A 20256-nucleotide genomic window follows, 5' to 3' on the forward strand; every position below is an offset into this window, starting at 1 on the left:
CTGTTGTTTAAGTCCTCAGTTCATGGTACTTTGTATGGTAACCTTAACAAACTAATACAGGAAATAAGGGAACAAGGTTGTGGATACACCAAGCAGTGAGATGTCACTTTAAAAACTGTTGGGAATGTGTAGTCTACTATAACATAGGTAGGATGACAGCACTTGTCTCTAATCTTTAACAAAGTTACTAGTAAAGAGGGAGTGAGGGAGAGAGGGAGGGAAGCGGACTGTACAACAAAATTGACTTAAAAAACAATAATTGAAGGCTTTTTCTTGTAATTGCATTCAGGTATTTTAAATCTTTATCTTTTACCATGCCTATTACTTCCTCCTCCCACCACCGCTATTTTTAACCTGGTTTTTAAAGAGAAACCTGTATGTTAAACTTTTAATGAATGGGTTACAAATTTGGCATTTATGACATCAATGGTTCCTTAAAGCATGTGAGTTTTTCTGCTTCATATTTTTATAGAAAGGCCATGTGTGGCTAATATTGTTCTTACTTCTCTCGACCCTAACAGTAGTACCAGTTCACAGAAAGATTTGTTTTTGAAACTGGGGCTCAATGATTGTACAATACTCTTATTTCCCTCCATTAGGATTTGGTTGACCAAGGGCTTTTATTTACCCTGTCATTTAATCATCAAATACATCCAAAGCCATAAGCTTTTACTCAATGTCTGCTCTTGATGTAAAATATTTCCAATCTCTCTCAAATTGCAGCAAACCATATACAAATAAAACTGAAAGTGTTTTAGCTTTATAATCATATCCTTTTTCTTAATATAAGAAGATCATACCATGGCCTTCCTGAAGCCTTTTATATAAAAATAATACCAATAATAAACAAATAAGAAAATGAAGGCACTGTTCAGAAGACATTGACAATTTCAGAGAAATATATTGAAATATGTGCCATGAAGAAAGGAAGCTCTTGCCCTTTGCTTTCAACTTTCAATGCACTCAGTTTACAAAATAAATAGAAAAAAACCTGCCCTGCCATATATTGCTCCAGAATTAGTTATAATAAACAACATATCCTGTTGTTCAAATTCCAAGTACTTCAAAGGACATGATTCAGATAATAGCTATGCTTCACACAGCTTGGTATCTACGCACCCCAAAGGATTTACTTTCTATTTTGAATACATTAATAATATATACAAAGGTGATTACTTCCTCTGAAGTCTTCCAAGTACCCAAAAACTATTAATTAAGCAACTGTCATATATTGAGAAAGAAACAATTTTAAAATTAGGACTTCCCAAAATTAGTGGTTGGCTATGATCAGAAATGGTAGTTGAAATTGCCATGACTTTTTCATCCAACTGAGGTAATGACCCCCACCTATTACTCCTCATTTATCCACAAGAAAATACTCTCAACTTTCCAACACACATACTTCCTTTCTTTTTTATCTCCTTTTCTCATTTCTACTACCTATTTGATTTTACTTTTCCTTCAGCTGGCTTGTGACACCCCCTCAAAACTAGAGAGTCTTCTGATTCTCTCTATTTGCCAACTCCAATCACAAAACAGAAAACAGAATGCTCCTCCGAAATATCTCTAAGGAAAAAAAAGTATTTTTCATTATTATTTAACTCTACAGTAAAAACTGTAGCATGTTGTCTGCCAACATTCATCAACTATGTTTATCTAAATTTTCAAGGTAAATTTATCTAAAATTTCAAGGTTTATCTAAATTTTGTAAGGCTTTTTAAAAATTATAAAATATTTTAGATTCATAAAAAGGTTAAAAAAAATAACCCAAATGCTCATGTACCTACCACCCAATTTAAATAATAATAAATGATCAGGAAGCAATACAGTTTAGTGTTTAAAAGAGATAATATATGTGAAACACTCAGCACAGTGCCCAGCATATGAAAACATCACCATGTATTATGATTACTAGCATAGACTATGCACTCAAAATTTCTGGATTTGATTCCCTTGTCTATTCCACAAGAAGGAGCAGATTTAAACCAAATTAGAGATATTCTTAAGGGACTTAAAAATATACATTCAATTAAATTCACAATTTAGTCTTAAAAAAAGAAAGGTTGCTATACTTTTGAAATAAAGTGTCTTTTATATAGGTTTATAATTTAAATGATTGCTCATTTTCATTTTTGTTTTTTAAGCTATAGCTTGTAAGTATACTTACATGCTGCTTTGAAACATTGTTTTTAATATCTTAATTGGTATTACAGATGTCTAGATGGAAGTTACCTTTGTTAACTGAATATTTTATCTGAACTCTGCAAACCCTGTGAAACTGCTTGGAAAATATTCTATGTATTTATGTGCACTTTTAGCAAGAAAAACAAATCTGTAGCTTTCATTAACTTTATCAAAGGAAACTCTGACCTCTACTTTCCCAAAGCAAATGAACACTGAGCTAAAACAAAACACATAACTTTACAAGAAAACTAACTGGATAAAACCTGAAATAAAATACCCTTGACTTTATTTTTCCCATTATGAAAGCAGACTTTCCCCCTGATTATATAACTAATACAAGTTTACCACTTAAAAGAAAACATTAATTTTATATAAAGTTCATTTTGCTATGATAAATAAGAATAATACGGATGTACATTACAAAAATAACAATATAATAGGTTTGTAGAATTTTTTTTCTTTTTTTTTAATGGAGGTACTGGGGCTTGAACCCAGGACCTCGTGCATGCTAAGCATGTGCTCTACCTCCGAGTTATACCTATACCCCAGACTCCAGCCCCGCTCCCAGTTTCTAGAATTTTTTTATTCATAGGTAAAATCTTCAGAGCACAAATCCAACCTTACAGTATAGTATGCTTAATACTTGACAGTGTCTGGTAGTATAAACTTATAATCCATGATGGTAAATGAATCTGACATAGCAAGCTCTGCAAGAACTACTGGGACTTGGTAAACATTTGTTGTATATAGTATATTGATACCCTGGCCATTCAGAAATATAAGAAGTAAGTATTCCAAAAAGTATGTATTTTGAAAGATAAACATTTTAAAAGTCTTGCTTACGGACAAAGTAAATAGTCAAAATATCTGCTTCAAAATAAATCTTTAAGCTTTCAAAATTTTTCTAAAAAATAAAAAAGGAATCCAGATTTTCTCCTCTCATTTAGAATAAAAATCAACCATCAGAAAAAGGTACATAGATTACACTTTTGGTAAGTAAAAACCAAATAATAGAACATTTTAGTGAGCCACATAAAATGTTTCAGTTGGTGGAGGAGTAGTAACCTGGGCATTACGACATAACAAATAAGATACAATTCCTCTTAATCCTCAACACACATCTACTATCCTTTGTCATGGCAGAAACTAAGATTATTATTATTATAATTATTATTAAGATGATCAGAACTTCAGAAATCCACCTGATGAAACTCTTTGCACATTGCCACTTATTTACATTTAGGAAACATTGGAAGTAAAAAAGAGAAAAATTACACAAGTCATAAATGCAAGACATACCCAATATGAAACATGGTCACTATGATCAGTAAGGATGTTCAAATTTCAAACACTTTCCTGACTCTTACTTTCTTTGTTGTACGGGGGTACCAGGCTATTTTAATCCTCTGCAGTTTCCGCCATCCAGTGTGAGACCCATGAGGGAAGCAGGTCTTGTCTATTCTCAACACTGTACATGTAGCACCCTGCACGGTGCCTGGCACATGGGAGACACTCAATAAATACCTGGTGTAATGAAAAGAAACACAAGAAAAGCCAGGGATATGGGGACTGGGATGGGAGGTGGAAGTGGGGAAGAGAAAACGGAACAAATACAAGTGAAATAATATTTATAAGAAGTCACAAACATTTGTCCTATCAGAAGAAATATAAGTAGAAGGATAGTGACATTTTTATTTAATAATATAGCCACATGTTAAGACTTCACTTAGCCTTAAATTCCAAAGCAATTCCTAATACTTTAAAAGTAGCACTTAAGAATAATTTTTAAAAGCTCATTAGCTTGCTATTGTTTTGTTAAAAAAAACTGGAAAGGTATATATAATGAACTCATTTGGGCAAAAAGACATGCATAAAAATTTTCTGCAAGAACTGAAGAAACTATTGACCTTGGTTTTCTCTGGGAAGAACTGGAGAGCCTGATACAAAGATGGGAACTTTTCTTTTTTACTTTATATGTTTTGCATTGTTTAAATTTTATTTTATTTTTTTTACAATTCACATGTATATTTTATAATACAATTCATTATGAGAAAATGTCTAATTTGTAACTCAGGCAGAAATTTAGAAATTATAATCTCCTAAGAATATAATGATGATTGATAATATTAAAGTTTGCATTTCCCATTTATTCTCTTTAGTAAAATATGAAGGCAGACAGTGAAACAGACAAGGATGCAAGAAAATGAGACATACATCAGTGTGCTCCAAAGCAAGAAAAAACACTTTCATACTTAAGAAAATTTTCCAAAAGCTGAAATCACAACCATCTATCTGTTAATTTGTGTTAAACATTATCAGTGATCTTTATCACCACTGAATATACTCAAATTTAGGGTTTTGAAATTTTCCAAAAAGGAGAACTATTATATATTTTAGTGGGACCATGTACAAGACAGACTCAAAAACACAAACAAAACCTAGTTGCTCCTTCTAAAACTACTCTAGGGTATCCTCTTACATAATTTAAAAAATGATCTCACTAGGGACATCATAAGGTAGGAATATCAGAGGATTTTATTATAGGTGAATTGGCCATAAAATTATAAACTGTCATTTTTAGTCTGCAGTTACTTTTTTTTGCTGTTGATAGACAACCTCAAAACAACTGTAAAAAGTATGGTTCTTGAATGATGGCATATATATATATCAGATTAGTAACAACTAACCTTCTAAAAACTGTCTGTGGAAAAGCTTTCAAATGAACATAATTTCAATATCATTTTTAATTGATTGACGTTACATCCATTCTGGGACTAGTAAGAGCGTTCTTTGATGGTGGCTCACTGTAAGATACTGTATTGGAAATGTGTAAATTAAGCAACTGCTTCTTATGATGTGCATCATTTTCCTGGTTGGCATTTTCATCCAGAGACTTTCTTATACAGTTTTTAAGTTCATCAATTCCTTCTCCAGTAACTGCAGAGATGGGGATGATGTGTTGGAACTCCACAGTCCTCTCTGGAATCATGTTTTTTTCAAATAAATACAAAAAATCTGAAACAAGGAATAAAAAACTAAGCTGATTTTCATTGTCTTTGAAAATAAGTCAAAACTCTGCTAAGGTTTGATTTGTGAACCGATAGACCAAAAACTTAGCATTTTAAATTTCTTTTTTCCTTCTCGAATAAGCTCCCTGAACCTTTGGCTTTTACTAGTGACAATGGTAAGGTTCTTGGCACATGATAGGTGTTTAGTAAATATTTGTTATATGAATATATTTTAAACCAAATTAACTGTAAATAAGATGAATCACAGATTATTTATTTACAGAGACAAGAAACTTTATTTTGGGGTAGTTCAAAAGTGAGGCAACATAGATTCTTTGAAAGAACTTTTCTATAAAAATAACGTAATTTGGGATTTGGGATATCCGGCTTGTCTCAGTACACAGGTAGCCTTTGACTATCTCAAAGGATAGGCTTATCATCACTGGTGCTAGGAGCCATACTAAAATAGAAAAGGGTGCAGGGAGAGTTAAAGGAGAGATCATTTTCAGATGAATCCAATCTATTACTCCACAGAGGCTGACAGCTGTTATATACCTTTCTCCTCTTCTCTGTCACCAAGGCAACAGAAAGGGGGATGGCATACTCATGGGATGGATCAACACCAATATGAACTGGAAAGGCTGGCTGAAAGAGACTGGACAAGCCAATATGGAGACTGGTTTCGAGACTCATATACCCCCAAGGAAGTCTGAGAGGCTAATTCAGTAATTATTACCGAGAGAACTATATTTTATTTTATGATGGTCCGAAATAGCCACAAACTCTTGGGTTACCCTTCCTCCTGGTACCTCCTCTGAAAATTCCCTTTTCTGCAAGACCAACTAGCAAACACATCTAATGACTTCATAAAGCAAATGACATAAAGGAATAAAGACTGTTTACTAATTCCAGGGGATACTTGTATCCTCAGCATAACTTATTAACTCAAGGACAGCTCCAGTAAGTAAATTATACAGGTGAGAGATTTTTGAGAGAGAAGAGGGGATCTTCTTGTGCTGTCTGCTAGTCCTAGTATATTATAATTTATTTTCTCTAATTTTTATCCCAAGGATAAAAACACAGAAATTGGGTCTATTTAAAATATGTTAGCCACTTACTATCCACCCTACTTTCCTCATTTGTGTAAGAGGTCCTCCAGAAGACTCAGAAAAATGAAAACACCATCACTGTAGGATAGAGAGTGTTCTGCAAAGATCAATATTCAAAACTATGGAGATTCCCTTTAAGTTCCCTTACATGAAGTAGTCTACTTAGGAACAAATTTCAAATAAATAAATTCTTTTGGAATAACAGCATCTATTATTCTGTGCCACACATACATAGGGACTCAAGTTCTTTTTAGAAGACTAGTACTCTTCAGAGACCTAGTAAGCTGGCATTGCAAAGATACATAATTCCTTTAGCTCTGTTTTTAAATTCAAGGTATACTAGAGAAACTAGTATTCAGCTCGTTTTTAAACAGTTAGCTCCATTTTTAAATTCACATCCTAGGGGAATGAAGTTCAAGAATTTGTGAAATAAGCTAAAAGTAAAAGACTTCACACGAAGATGCTGACTTTTTCCTCTTCTGATCCAAAACCCATTAACTCTTTAAGGGCCCAGTTTAAGATTTACTTCTTCATGAAGCCTGAACTTTTCAGTTCAAATTAATCCTTCTTTTGTCAACTTAATGTTCATATCCCAGATTCTGAAATTTGATGATTATTTTGTTACAGTATTATTTGAATGTTTCATATGGTACGTGTTCTTTCTTCATTTTTTTTTAAGAGTAGCAACTGTCAGTTTTTTTTTTCTCTACTGATTTCTCTACCAGTCTCTGCAAATAGTAGGTACTCATTAAATTGACATTAAGTGAATGAATAGGTTTACCTTTAGGATTCTGGAGTTGGCTCATCAGTACATGGAATTTATCTTGAGCATCTGGCAAGTCCATTTTATTAACTGCCAGGAGTGCAGGTTTTGTCTGAAGCTCCTCTTTGTACAACTCCAACTCCTTTAAATCAAAAGATAAAAATGAAATAATTTTATTAAAGTATCTATACAAATGACCAAATATGGTAACATCTTTCTTTACTTTATAGGCCTGGGTAATCTAAAACCCATTCACATCTCTGAAATGCAGTAAGTCCCAACAACCACAAAACTAATTAACAAAGGAAATTCAGAAAATGCTTACTGGTTGTGTCATGTGCTAATATATTTTAGCTCACGTGACATCCTAGAGACAGTTGTGATTTTGTGCTTAGAGCACAAATACAACTACAGGTATTTGGACTTTTTTAAGCACATAGATAAAATTCAGAACTGAATACCGACAATTTAATGCTTATCTGTATTATTCTTGGAAAAAGCAAGTGTGCCTAGGAGTAAATCTTTGTGACCGTGGATTAGGCAACAGTCTCTTAGATATGACACTAAAAGTATGAAGAAAAAATAGACAAAGGGGACTTGATTAAAATTTAAAATTTTGTGCTTCAAAAGATATCCCAAAGAAAATGAAAAGACAACTGACAGAATGGGAGGAGGTATTTGCAAATCATATACCTAGTAAGAGACTTGTAACCAAAACATAAAGAACTTACAACTCAACAATTAAAAGAAAACAGAATTTTAAAATAGGCATATAATCTAAATAGACATTTCTTCAAACACATACAAATGGCTGATAAGCACATGAAAAGATGCTCAACATCATCAGTCACCAGAGAAATGCAAACCAAAACCACAATGAAATACCACTTCATCCCTACAAGGTTAAAATAAAGACACAATGAGTGTTGATATTAATATGAAAAAACTGGAACCTTCATACATTGCTAGTGAGACTGTAAAATGATGTAATGCTGCAGTCACTTTGGAAACGTCTGGCAGTTCCTCAAAATGTTAAACATAGAATTACCATATTATCCAACAATTCTACTCCTAGGTATATACCCAAGAGAGATGAAAACATGTCCACAAAAGCCTGTACACAAATGTTCACAGCAGCATTATCGATAATAGGCAAAAAGTGGTAAAGGATATAGGATATAAAAGTCCTGAAGGTAAATAACATCGTTGTGTTAGAAACCACATGGCTAGATATAGGATGTAAGGGGTGTGGAGCGGGTGCTGACAGAGATGGCTTGCTAGGTAGGAACCCAACCTTGCCAGATCTCTTAAACCATGTTCAGGTTAGACTTAACAGCAATGGAGGACCATCAAAGTGTTTTCAGCAGGGAACATACATCAGCTTGGTTCTTTAACAAAGATCACTCTAGCTCCCATATAAAAAATGGCTTGGAAGACTGGAAGCAGGAAGACCAGATAGGAGAGACTTATCCTAGTAAGAGGGGCTGATGATTTTAACAGTGCGGAGGAAGGCAAGTAGCTGAATTTCAGAGAAATTTAGGATATAAAACTGACAGGCTTGATGTAGGTGGTGAGAAAGAATCACTACCACCTGGTTTCCTGCTTACATAGTCAGTAAAGTGCTGGGGGGAGATTGGAGAATTTTAAAAAAAAAGTTCAGTTTGTGGGGGGAGGGTATAGCTCAAGTGGTAGAGCACATGCTTAGCATGCTCAAGGTCCTGGGTTCCATCCCCAGTACCTTCTCTAAAAATAAAGAAATAAGTAAACCTAATTACCTCCCGTCTATGTCAAAAAAAAGGTCACAGTTTTACACATATTAAATTTGAGAAGTTAATGAGATATCCAATCAAAGGTGTCCAATAGGCAGCTGATCTAAAGCACAACTGAAACATCTATGTATCAGAGAGCCTAAAAAGTAGACAGAGAAATAGTCTAAGAAGTAGAAATAAAAAGTTTGCAGAAGATACAGTCTGAGAAACATGTAATAGGAATTTGGAATCAAGGATGGTTTTACTGATTACAATAATTCGAGGAGCAGGTAAATACTGAGAAACTGGAGACAGCTTTAATTGACAGCAAAGATTTAAAAAGCAGAGGTAGAATACATATTCATTCTAACTGTGATATATTATTTCATACAGTCCTATTTGCCTAAATATTAGACCAGATATAAAACATAAAACTTACTTTTGTAAGCAGTATTATGGTTTCAAAGGCAGATCTGTATTGAGTTTGGGAAGAAAGCTGAAATCCAAAAATATCAACCTAAAAAAGAAAAAAAAAAAAAAAAGGGACAGAGATAGCCTTTAACAAAAGAACAAGAGCTATACAATTCTATTTTGAAATGTTTTACTGTCTCAAGCTAAAAATAATTTTTTAATCTACATTCTATTGGTTATTTAGGAATTCAGAATAAGAGAAATTAATGTTTTAAGATAACTATAATTATTCTGATAAAATCACAATCATTAATAACATGAAAAACCAGTACAGGCAAGACAATTTATACCAATATACACAATCTTATGTATAACACACCACTACAAGTGACATAGGAAAGTTGATACTATATAATTAAGTAGTATATTGAAAATCTTAAGGAATTACTAACTCATATTTGACCCCATCTAAACAGATTTAGTGGAATAATATATGTTACTACTTTAAATTGTATTATTATAAAAAATTTCTAGGTATACTAAATTCACTGATTTTCACATTCATTTGAACATTACATTGACATGCATATGACTTACAACAAAAAGTAGTTGTCTAGTTCTTTCTATATGCTTGAGGAATTTGTGGCCCATTCCTTTGTTCCTATGTGCTCCTTCTATTAAACCAGGAAGATCAGCTACTGATACCTAATACAAAATTAAATGGTTTGATAATAAAGAAAAATATATGAAAACCACAAAAACAATTACATCCAACAATTTTCATATTTCCATTATAAACAGTTCCTAATTTGTGATTATCACTGCATTTTAGAAAGCCAAGATACCTTACAAGAAATGTATTAAGAATCAAAATCCTTTATTATCAGAAATTAGAATCCCATTTTACTTACTAATCTGACAATGTAGGGATTTTAGGGCTTAGTTTAACAGTTATTAGTCACATAAATTCTCTTTAAAATTCCATAAACCATATTGTTCAATATGAACTTTTCTAAGAATTTCAATTTTCTAAATTCATGAAAAGTATACAAGGATATTAATTCAGCAGACACTTACTTAGTACATAGCTCTGAAGTTTCTCAAGTTTTTTTAATTCTGTATGTCATTGATTATTTGGTACCTTTGTTCCTTTACTGTTCATATTCTACCAGGACTACTGTCCACTCTTAAAAGGAGATAGGAATTTTTTAGGAAACAGAAGTCAATAATCAAGTATGGCAGTAAAACATGGACTTGCAATGAGAACAAATAGATTAAGGAGATAAAGATACAATGTTATGACAAAACTGGACCTAAATTTTGGAAGAACAAAAAGTTCCATTTTCATACAATATTTTACTCTGACAGTGCTCAGCAGAGTTGATTTGATCATGGTTTCACTTCAAAACCAAAATCCTACTACTACCTTTTTACCCCTAACACAAAATGCCAAATATTATAAGGTCTAAGTATCAAAGCAAATACTTTAATTTCTAACCAAATGTCTTACTTTAAAAGTACCCACCTGTTTGAAATCATTATACATAATTTTTCCAAGTTCAGGCTTTAATGTTGTAACTAAAAGAAAAAACAATAATAAATTAAGGCTAGAATAAAGGCTTGTACTCTCAAAATTGTCTTAGAATTACGTATAAAATAAACTATTTCTTTTCTGTAAAAAATCTAATTATGTTCTCATTTGTTGAAATGAAAGATACAATTATTTTTGCTATTTATGATATACTTGGAAAAGTATAGATTTTTACAATCTGTGTAAGCGTAAGTCTAACTAGTGGGTCTTAAAGTTCCTCTATTGAACTTTTAAGGAGCATGGTAAAGGTGCTGGGGCTGGGGAAAGAATTTAGGCTTCTATCACCTGGTCTGTGGGTGAAATCTGTCTAGTCCTTTCTCATTCAGTTATCCTCAAGCTTTATTAATCTGCACTAGCCATCTTCTTATGACTTTTTGCTTTTTTTCCCTCTTTCCTTTTCAAGAGTCCCCTGTATGATGACAAAAAATATTGGCCATGTGATTTACAGTAGTTAGTAGTACAGATTAATTCTACTTTATCAGAGTCTGATTTTAGAACAGTTTAGTTTTATTTTCCAGTTTAATGTCATTCTATACTATCTTGTTTAATTATGGCAGAGATCCTATCATATTCTTTCACCACTTAGTCTAAGCTTCCATTGTATCTCATCTAGCTACTGCAATAGCCAGTCCTACTAACTGTTCTTTCCAGATCCACTTATGTCCCACACCAACCCATTTTCTATATTACATGCAGAGATCTTTTTGAAAAGCAAATCTAATCATTTTATCCCTTGTTAAAAGGCTATCAACTGCTCTTAAGACATAAAGATCAAACACAGCCTACATGGTCTTATTACAGGTCTTGACCTACATCTCTAGCCTCATCTTGATTCTCTCACTTACCACATGTTCTCTAGAGAAACAAATCCACTCCCTGTCACCACCGAGCCTCTGTGTACACACTATTTCCTCAGACTAAAAGACCCTCACCTCCACTGTCCACATTTATTCTTCACATGTCAGCCCCAGCATCACACTTCCCTAAAGAAATCTAAAGCAGTCACCTACATTCTTTCATAGAATCACATTATATTCTCATATTCATTAGTGAGATATGTGCCTTTCTCCATTTGTCTGTAAGTTCAACAAAACAAATTCAGTATTTGTCAAAACAATATTCTCTTCTGCATAATCTAGAACTTAATGTAGTTCCTAGAAATAAATACTTGCTAAATGAATGAAAGAATTCACCTCAGGCTTCCTAGTATTTATCATAGTGCTTGATAAAGGTAAGGTGCTCATAAAATCACAGCTAAACCAAATAAATGACTATGCAACAGAGAAATAAATGCAACAGGGCCTAACAAGTACTAGGAATTCTGCTGAGAACTATGGAGGTTTCAAAGATTAATGGGAAATGCACGTATTCTATCTGCCAAGAGCCTTCAAACTAAGGCTACCCTCAAAGTTATCATTTTATTCATACTCAAAGATTAGTCTTTAAAAATTTACCTCCACATATTTAAAAATATATACTTACATGCATAATCTGCAATTGTAGGTTTTGCATGAGAAATCTTACTTAGCAAAGAGGATTTTCCAGCATTTGGGAATCTGAAATGAGGAAATAAATTTGTATGTTACAATAAGTATCAGTATTATTAATACTTGCTTATCTCTGAATTCCTAGCATTCCAAGAAGCAGGCTTCCTGAATAGTGCTGGGATTAGAAGTAGAACATAAATTTAAAACAATCTTAAAAAACTTGAGGAACAAAATATACTCATGACAAAGGTGAAGATTAATTTATGAACAATGAAGATGTTTCAATATTAAGAGTAAATCAAATTATGTAAAAAAACCCAAAACCTTGTAAATCATAGGAAAACAAAAATAAACTAATAAAAATACCTACAATCTACCATCTCTAGCTAAACACTAACAAAATACTTCTTACATTGTTTTGCGGATTTTTTTAGACATTTTATATGGACACTTTCAAACACACACTAAAGTAGAGAGGAGTAATGAATCCCATTTAGCCATCATCTAGCTTCAACAAATATTAGCACATTCTGAATAATTTTTAAAATTTTATTTGTTCAAACAGAGACTCAAATACAGTCTGTGTATTACAAGTGGTTGATGTGTCTTTTGAATTTCTTTTGGTACAGACTCCCCCTCCATCTTGTTTCCCTTTTCAATTTTATTTTTAAAGAAACTGGGTCATTTGTCCTATGGAGCTTTTTTCCCACAATCTGGATTTTTCTGCTGACACCCATGATGTCATTTACCATGCTCCTTTGTCCTGGATTTTCTATAAATTAGTAGATATAAAGCCTTGATCAAATTCAGTTTTGATTCCTTTTTTTGCTGAAAGACTATTCATAGTTGGGTGGCCTCTTTTTTAAACTGAATTATGTAAGGTGAACACCTTTCAAGGGAACACTGTAAATTACTTGACTAATATATTATTGTTAGGCACTTGGGTTGTTTCCAATTTTTCACTGTTGTAAATAACACTGCAAAAAATATGCATGTAGACAGACATATGCCAATATTAAGTCAGTTCTTAATGATGGGATTAATAGACAATTCCTTTTTTTTTCTTTCTGCGAATAAGCATTATTTGCCTAACTTTTTTCTAAAAAACTGTAAACAATGAAGTGACTATCCTTGAAACTTTATACACATCTTTAATCTCTTAAATTTCAAGATGAGGAAACACATCTTTGTTATAGATGTGTTTCAAAGGCTTTGATTCTATTGCTAAATAAAGAAAGGCCTACAATGGGGGCCAATTAAGAGATGATTTTCTAAATTTCATTCAGATATTTTCATTAAATTTACTCAACAAATGGGAATGTAAAGTGGTACCATCACTATGGAAAACAGTATGGAGGTTCCTCAAAAAATTCAAAATAGAACTACCATATGATCCAGCAATTCCATTTGTGGACATTTATCCAAAGAAAAGAAAAATCCTAACTCAAGAAGATGTACGTACCCCCATGTTCACTACAGCATTATTACAATAGCCAAGACATGAAAGCAATCTAAATGTCCAATGATGGATGGATGAATGCATACAGAAAGTGTGGGGTGTATATACATACATATATACACACGTGTGTGCGCCCACGTGCATGTGCATGTGCACATACTAGAATATTATTCAGCCATTAAAAAGAAGGAAGTCTTGCCATTTACAATAGCATAGATGTTCCTTGAGGGCATTGTGCTAAATTAAATAAGTCAGACCAAGACAAATACCATAGCATCTCACTTATATATAGAATCTTAAAAAAAAAAATCAAACTTATAGATACAGAAAACAGACTGCTGGTTCCCAGAGGCAGGGGATGCGGTGGGTGAGGGTGAAAAGGTACAAAATTTCAGTTGTAAAGTAAATAAGTCATGGGGCTATAATGTACAGCATGGTCATTATAGTTAATAATACAGTACTGTATATTTGAAAGTTGCTAAAAGAGCAAATCTTAAAAGCTCTCATCATAAGAAAAAAAATCTGTAACTCTACATGGTAATAGATGTTAACAAGACTTACGGTGATCATTTCACAATATATACATATATCAAATCATTACACTGTATACCTGAAAGTAATATGGTATATGTCAATTATATCAATAAAAAAACAACAAATATTTATTGAGCATTAGCTTGTATCAGGCAATATACTAGCCATGTGAAATACAGCAATCAGTGAGACAAATGTGACCCCTGTCTTCACAGTTTTCATTCAAATTAAGATTCTTTCAAATTTTTTCCAAACTTCCCTTTGGAATAATAAAGCAATATTTTGCAAATATTAATTTGGAATTTTCTACAAATTTATAAGTTCTTCAAACAATTTTTCTCATTAAAATATTTCTATCAAATTCTGAATAAAATTATGTGAGCTTTCTTAATGACTCATTTCCTTGGAAATACAGTATTTTCTTATATCCTGCTATACTCAGGCTCTTGTAACTTTTTGAAAAGCAAAGTGCAATCATTTTTGCCATGATTATCATTAGTTGGACTTGCTTATGTCTTTCTAACATCCTCATATTTTCATAATAATGATTAAGCACAGAAAAACACCAGCAACTTTAAAAGAAGAAAAAGAATGCTAATGATTAAAGAAGATACTTGAAATTTTCTTGAAAAGTACCTAATGAAATTTTTAGAGGCTGGAATCCAACCTATGCAAAGATCAGATTTGTTAACAGCAGGACAAGTGTATTATATGATAACTTTCATCTCAGGTTCAGTTCATTTCTGAAACCAGCTACAAGGATGCTGGGATTCACATTAGTAACTTTTTAAGAATAGCTGCCTAATTTAAAAGGATTAGCATACATGCTAAACACTGTGCTTATGAATCATGATGCTTTAATTATTGGCTAATACCAAGTCCACTTCTGAAAAGCTTAGTATTTCACTAGATGTAGTCTCCATTAAGTTGGCAATATAATGCAATGATAGCAGCCACCAGTCATTCATTGAGCATTCATAAATCCGAGGCATGTGTTGTGCTACAAACACAGTATCTTACTCACCAACAACATTTTAAGGTCAGAACTATCACTACCCACTATTAAAGATATTAAAGAGACTGTATCCAGCCAGCCTCCAGAGGATTTAAGATTTTAACCCAAATAGTCTCACTTGAGTCCCCCATCACCACCCCATTTTTACTTCTCAGCCTTGCTATGCTCTTCTTAGGCTGTAAAAGGCATCTCTTTGGAACTTCAAACATATTTTTCTACCAAATGAGAGAGTAAATGGCTGGATTCTCAGTCTTATTCACAAAACCCTCTTTTGCCCATATTGTTCCTGAAAAATATATAATATTACAGAACCTATGACTCATAAACCCTCATAACTATGATTTTTCTTTATTCACTTTCTAACATTTCCACTGGTCTATTCAATTGCTATGATGTTTGACAAATGAACAGCAACTATGAAATTCTATGTTGGCAATATGAAAATAACTATATTTAGCAGCATATTCTCAAAGTACACAAACAATAAACACATTCTATAAACTAGAAATAATGCTTGTCCCAAATTACCATTTATATTTATTTCCTATTTATAAACTACCTCTCTGAAAGTATAAAAATAAAAATATGAATGATACTTACCCCACTAGACCTATATCAGCTATAAGTTTTAGATCAAGGTGAATTACTCGTTTCTGGCCTTTCAGTGGTAAGAAATTTGTAAGTAATTTACCACCAAGACCTCCTTCAGCTACCAAAATTCTGTCTTTCTCTTTATTGAGTTCTCCTTAAAAAAGAAAGAGAGAGAGATACTTTGAGCAAAGATTAATAAGTGGAGCTAATCACTAATGACATTTTTCTTTGAGAAATAGATGACAGGAAATTCCAATTTACAATTCTAAAGGGCAAAACAATAGGATCAAGTTTCTATCAAAAGTCTGACCCTGGAAAAGCACTTTTGCAATGCTTGAAAAAAGGCTAGTTACATGTTTTAAAACTGAGTAAATACTCTTACATCTTTAAAACAATTTTAAATCTAGAAGCTAATTCTGAATGACTTTTATATAAACATTTTAAAAGCTCTTGTAAACTAGCAGCTAAAATACTTAATGTTTAAAAAAAAAATCCTGAAACCCAAGAGGTGCTACTCCTCACAGCTCTCAAACAATTTCAGAAAATGTGCACATTTTTCACAACCTTAGAATCCACAGTACACTTACCTATAATTTTACCATTTTCATCAGTTACTGAAATACCAACAGGTACCGGAATTTCACAGTCTTTTCCCTTGCAGCCTTTTAGTGCACTAACTCTATGAAAAAAATAAATTAACATAAATAAGACCTGTTAGATTTAATGGTTTATGTTTCAAGCAAATACAATGATATACAAAAAAGACTAGCAATCAATTCTTCTAATGTAGATATTAAATGCCCAAATAATAGAGAAAAAAATAAAATTATCCCTATTTATTTATTGCATTTTAGACTACTGTGTCCCAATAAAAATAATAGTAAGTAATGATTTAAGTTATCACCATAAGTCATTTTAACTCACAATGAACTAAAATATTGTATATCTGAAATGAAGAGATCATTGCAACAAAAATAAACCAGAAAAAATGGCAAATCCACTGAATAACAAAGCTTTTAAAAAACTGACCTCAAATGAGAGTACTTTAAACAGACATTGGGAGAAGAAAAGGATAAAAAGTTTAAAAGCTTCAAAACATCCCTTAGTACCTACTTTCTATCTTTACTAGAATTGAGATAAATACAGTAGATTTTCCCTTAGTTACAAATCCAGGATATTATTTACTTCAAATTGCCAATTACATTTTTATCTTTTAACATTTTTTTTATCATCTCTAGGAGGAATTAATTTCATAAAATCAAAGTCATTCAGTAAATACTTACCGACTGTTTGCTCCTTCTCCAGCCACAAACCGTTTCTGAGGATATCTGTCTTTAAGTTGTTTTAAAGTCATTTTGTTCTGGGCTACAACCCAGACATCACCACCTTTTCCACCTTCTCCACCTAAGCGAGGGTAACCCATTCCACCACTTCCTCCCCTGGTGAAGAGTCTTAGGTTATCAATGAAGTTTCCATACTTAAAAAAGAGAAAGAGAGGAAGAAAACATCTGTATACCAAATGTGCTTACCAATTTAGAGAATTTCTTTCTAGTTCTTTGTTGCCACTAAAACTCCTAAAAAAAAAAAAAAGGCTTTCTTTATGCCAAATTTGCTGTACCTTCTTAGTTTACCTCCTGTCTGATCTTCCTTTTCCATTAGATTAACTCTGTTAAGACCCTGTTTTTTATTATCAATAGTTATCCTTCCAATCCTGAAGGTCTCTGACATTGGCCCATTTTTCAGTCTAGACTTTCTCCCCTATGTGATCTCAGACTGTACCAGTAACTACTGCATAGGTGAGGTATTTTCTATGTCCAGCTAGAACACAGGACATCTCCACCAGATGTAAGTGTCATAGTCTAAAGTAACTGAGAACAAGATCTGGATTTGTATTTAACTTATATTTGAAACCCCTTAAATATGTAACTTGTTCTCAGGTATTGAAAGGAAAATAGTCACCTCAATACACAGCAGTATAACAAAACCAAACTTCTCCCTAGGTAAATTCTGTTCCTCCAATGTTCTCCCAAATAATAAAACTATAGTTTATCTATTCATTGAGACTACATATGAGGTACTCTGAGTATACCTGCTTCTTTTCCTGAAGCCCTACTATCTTTCCTTTTTATCGCAACCAACTCCTCTAGTATCCTGACCATTACTTTAGCTTCTAACTGGTCTTTCAGTGTCTAGTCATTTCTTCTTCTACACATTGTCTCACTGCCTGAGCTATTTTTCTGAAAATGGATCTGATCTTTAACCATATTTCTCCCTTACTCAAAAACCATTCTTGGTTTTTTATTTTTTGCTGTTTATGAAATAAAGTCTAATATTCTCAGTACTATAGTCAAAGCTATTAACCTACACTTCCAATTTCATTTTCATTCATTCAACCCCTCCAGTATCTTCTTCCTTTCTTTGCTCTTTACTACATGATATACTGTCACTTCTCCATGGCATTGTGCTCATGCTTTTCATCTACTTACGATGTTATTTGTTCTTTTCTATCATAAACCCACCTGAATATCATATTTCAAACATCTCTCTTAATTCCTGTAATCAGCATTTACCACTAACTTTGCTGGGCTTTCAGCAAATTCATTATTGCTTTTATACCTTTACAAGTCATATACTGCATTTGGGGTTTATTTCTTTTTCCCTCACCAAATCAAGAACTTCTTGGAGGTAAAGATCCTATGTCTTAACCTCCTGAGCTAACCTTCACATCTTCAGCCATTCAGGATAGTTTTAAGTATCAAAAACATCTGGAAACTTTTTTCAATACACTCCACTGACCACTGTGATTAAACTCAGGAGGAAGGGATGAGGATAGGTTAAGCCAGCACATTTATCAAAAGCTCCTTTGTTGATTCTGATAATCTCAGTCTAGATCTGAGATTGTAGTAGATGGTTGCACCACAAAGATTTGAAGTGCAGGTTTTCATTTGAGTATGCAAATACAGTTATGAAACAGTATTGTTAAGAGTGGAAGAAATAAATAAAAGATGAACTTAAAGGCTAGCTGGGTATTTTTCTATGGGGATGAAGAACTTTGGCTTTGGTTCAGTAAGGCTAGATCAGAAACGCTTCACAGATAAGTGAAGAGATAGATTCCCCGGGCAAACATGTTCGGAAGTGACTGTTACAGCAGTAAAGTTATACAAGTAGCCAGACCTTAATAACATATTCACAAAATGCAGCAGTTTCTTTTTTTGGTTTAAGGATTAGTTACCATACATGCCCAAGTTCTGCTCTTTACAAGTCCCTTTTCTTTTGACCACTGATTTTCTGTAAAATAGAGGGTTGAATAAAGTATAACTTCACTCAGGTATTACTAACCATGCCTTTTCTCCGATAAAAAGAAAACTCCTGTTCTTAAAGCTCCTTTCAATTCGTGACACATTTTTTACTGCTCCAGATTTATCAGACTCAGAGATTTAGAACCCAAACTTAAAAGGAATATCCCAATCTCGTCCTTTGCAATAAGGTAATGACCCAACTATGATGCCTGCAGGTTTCAAAAACCATTGCTAGTAAGGATCTTAAAGAGGTTTTTAAATCTGAAAAACAAAAATGTAAAATTTTTTACAAAAACGATTTTAAAACCTGCACTGCCAAAAAGCTGACCTAGTTTTTTGCAAGAAGGCAAGTCACTGATTTTCGTTTACTGATGAAAAGTCGTCTTTAAAAAGCTTTTAATAACAATACACTCAAAAGAAAAAATATGTTAGAACAGGTTACGGATATTACTACTTAGAAGAAAGAAAATGCAAAAAAAAAAAATGGGGGGAGAGGGGAATACACTATTTGAGCCAAAAGAAAAAGTCAAAACTACACTCCACGCATACCACATTGTGTGCCTAAACAGCGGGTAGCTATCCCAGCTCTTCATCCCACGTGCAAACAATTCCACTGAAAACAATCAAACCCTATTCCCAAACAACCGTCTTAACCATGCTGGGTAGACATTGCTCACAGGACAAGCCTGACTCCTGGACGGGCTGAAAGGAGAGGACTATGGTAGAAAAAAAGAGCAAGAACGAGGCCCCCAGGAAGAAAAAGTGGGGAGGAAGAGAAGCAAGGGAGAACGAGAGCCCTCAGGTGGGGCTAGAAGTACCAAGGGTCCCGCATCAGGGAAAAGGGCACAAGTCACGGACCTTTCTCAACAATAAGCAACTGCTGCGGACCATGACTGCTGTGGAGAAGCATCCCTTCCCGCGGAAGCCTTACGCACTGAATTACGGCGCGACCTTTTTACGTCACCGCCGGCTACAATCGCTATTTTATCCCCGCACGCTTCCACGTGGACAGCCGCAGGCGCCGTAACGTGCACGCGCACAGAAACCTGCGCATGCG

General features: G+C 33.4%; 1 protein-coding gene across 3 annotated transcripts; it reads right to left on the bottom strand.

Annotated features, from left to right (window-relative positions):
* Positions 1 to 4310: 4310 nt before the first annotated feature.
* On the bottom strand, positions 4311 to 20163 carry GTPBP10 (GTP binding protein 10). Of its 3 annotated transcripts, XM_064487587.1 has the most exons (11): positions 20058 to 20155; positions 17430 to 17474; positions 17184 to 17339; positions 16488 to 16579; positions 15910 to 16054; positions 12297 to 12370; positions 10749 to 10801; positions 9821 to 9928; positions 9252 to 9329; positions 7083 to 7206; positions 4311 to 5199 (listed from the first exon to the last, which is right to left on the bottom strand). In XM_064487587.1, the coding sequence occupies exons 3-11, from the start codon at positions 17321 to 17323 to the stop codon at positions 4928 to 4930; spliced, it is 1086 nt and encodes a 361-aa protein (XP_064343657.1). In that variant the 5' UTR covers positions 17324 to 17339; positions 17430 to 17474; positions 20058 to 20155; the 3' UTR covers positions 4311 to 4927. The 3 variants fall into 3 exon arrangements, with proteins under 3 accessions (XP_064343657.1, XP_010976319.1, XP_064343658.1); XM_010978017.3 differs by lacking the exon at positions 17430 to 17474 and having other exon boundaries at positions 17184 to 17377; positions 20058 to 20163; XM_064487588.1 differs by lacking the exon at positions 17430 to 17474 and having other exon boundaries at positions 20058 to 20124.
* Positions 20164 to 20256: the final 93 nt, after the last annotated feature.

Source organism: Camelus dromedarius, chromosome 7 (assembly GCF_036321535.1).
Source record: "Camelus dromedarius isolate mCamDro1 chromosome 7, mCamDro1.pat, whole genome shotgun sequence".
In the NCBI taxonomy this organism is placed as follows: domain Eukaryota; kingdom Metazoa; phylum Chordata; class Mammalia; order Artiodactyla; family Camelidae; genus Camelus; species Camelus dromedarius.

Coding starts and splice junctions, on each gene's coding strand:
- GTPBP10 (XM_010978017.3), bottom strand. CDS start 20,090: ATGGTCCGCAGCAGTTGCTTATTGTTGAGAAAG. Junction 9,929..10,748: donor TGTATAATGATTTCAAACAG/GTGGGTACTTTT, acceptor ATTTTGTATTAG/GTATCAGTAGCTGATCTTCC. Junction 7,207..9,251: donor CCATAATACTGCTTACAAAA/GTAAGTTTTATG, acceptor TTTGATTTAAAG/GAGTTGGAGTTGTACAAAGA.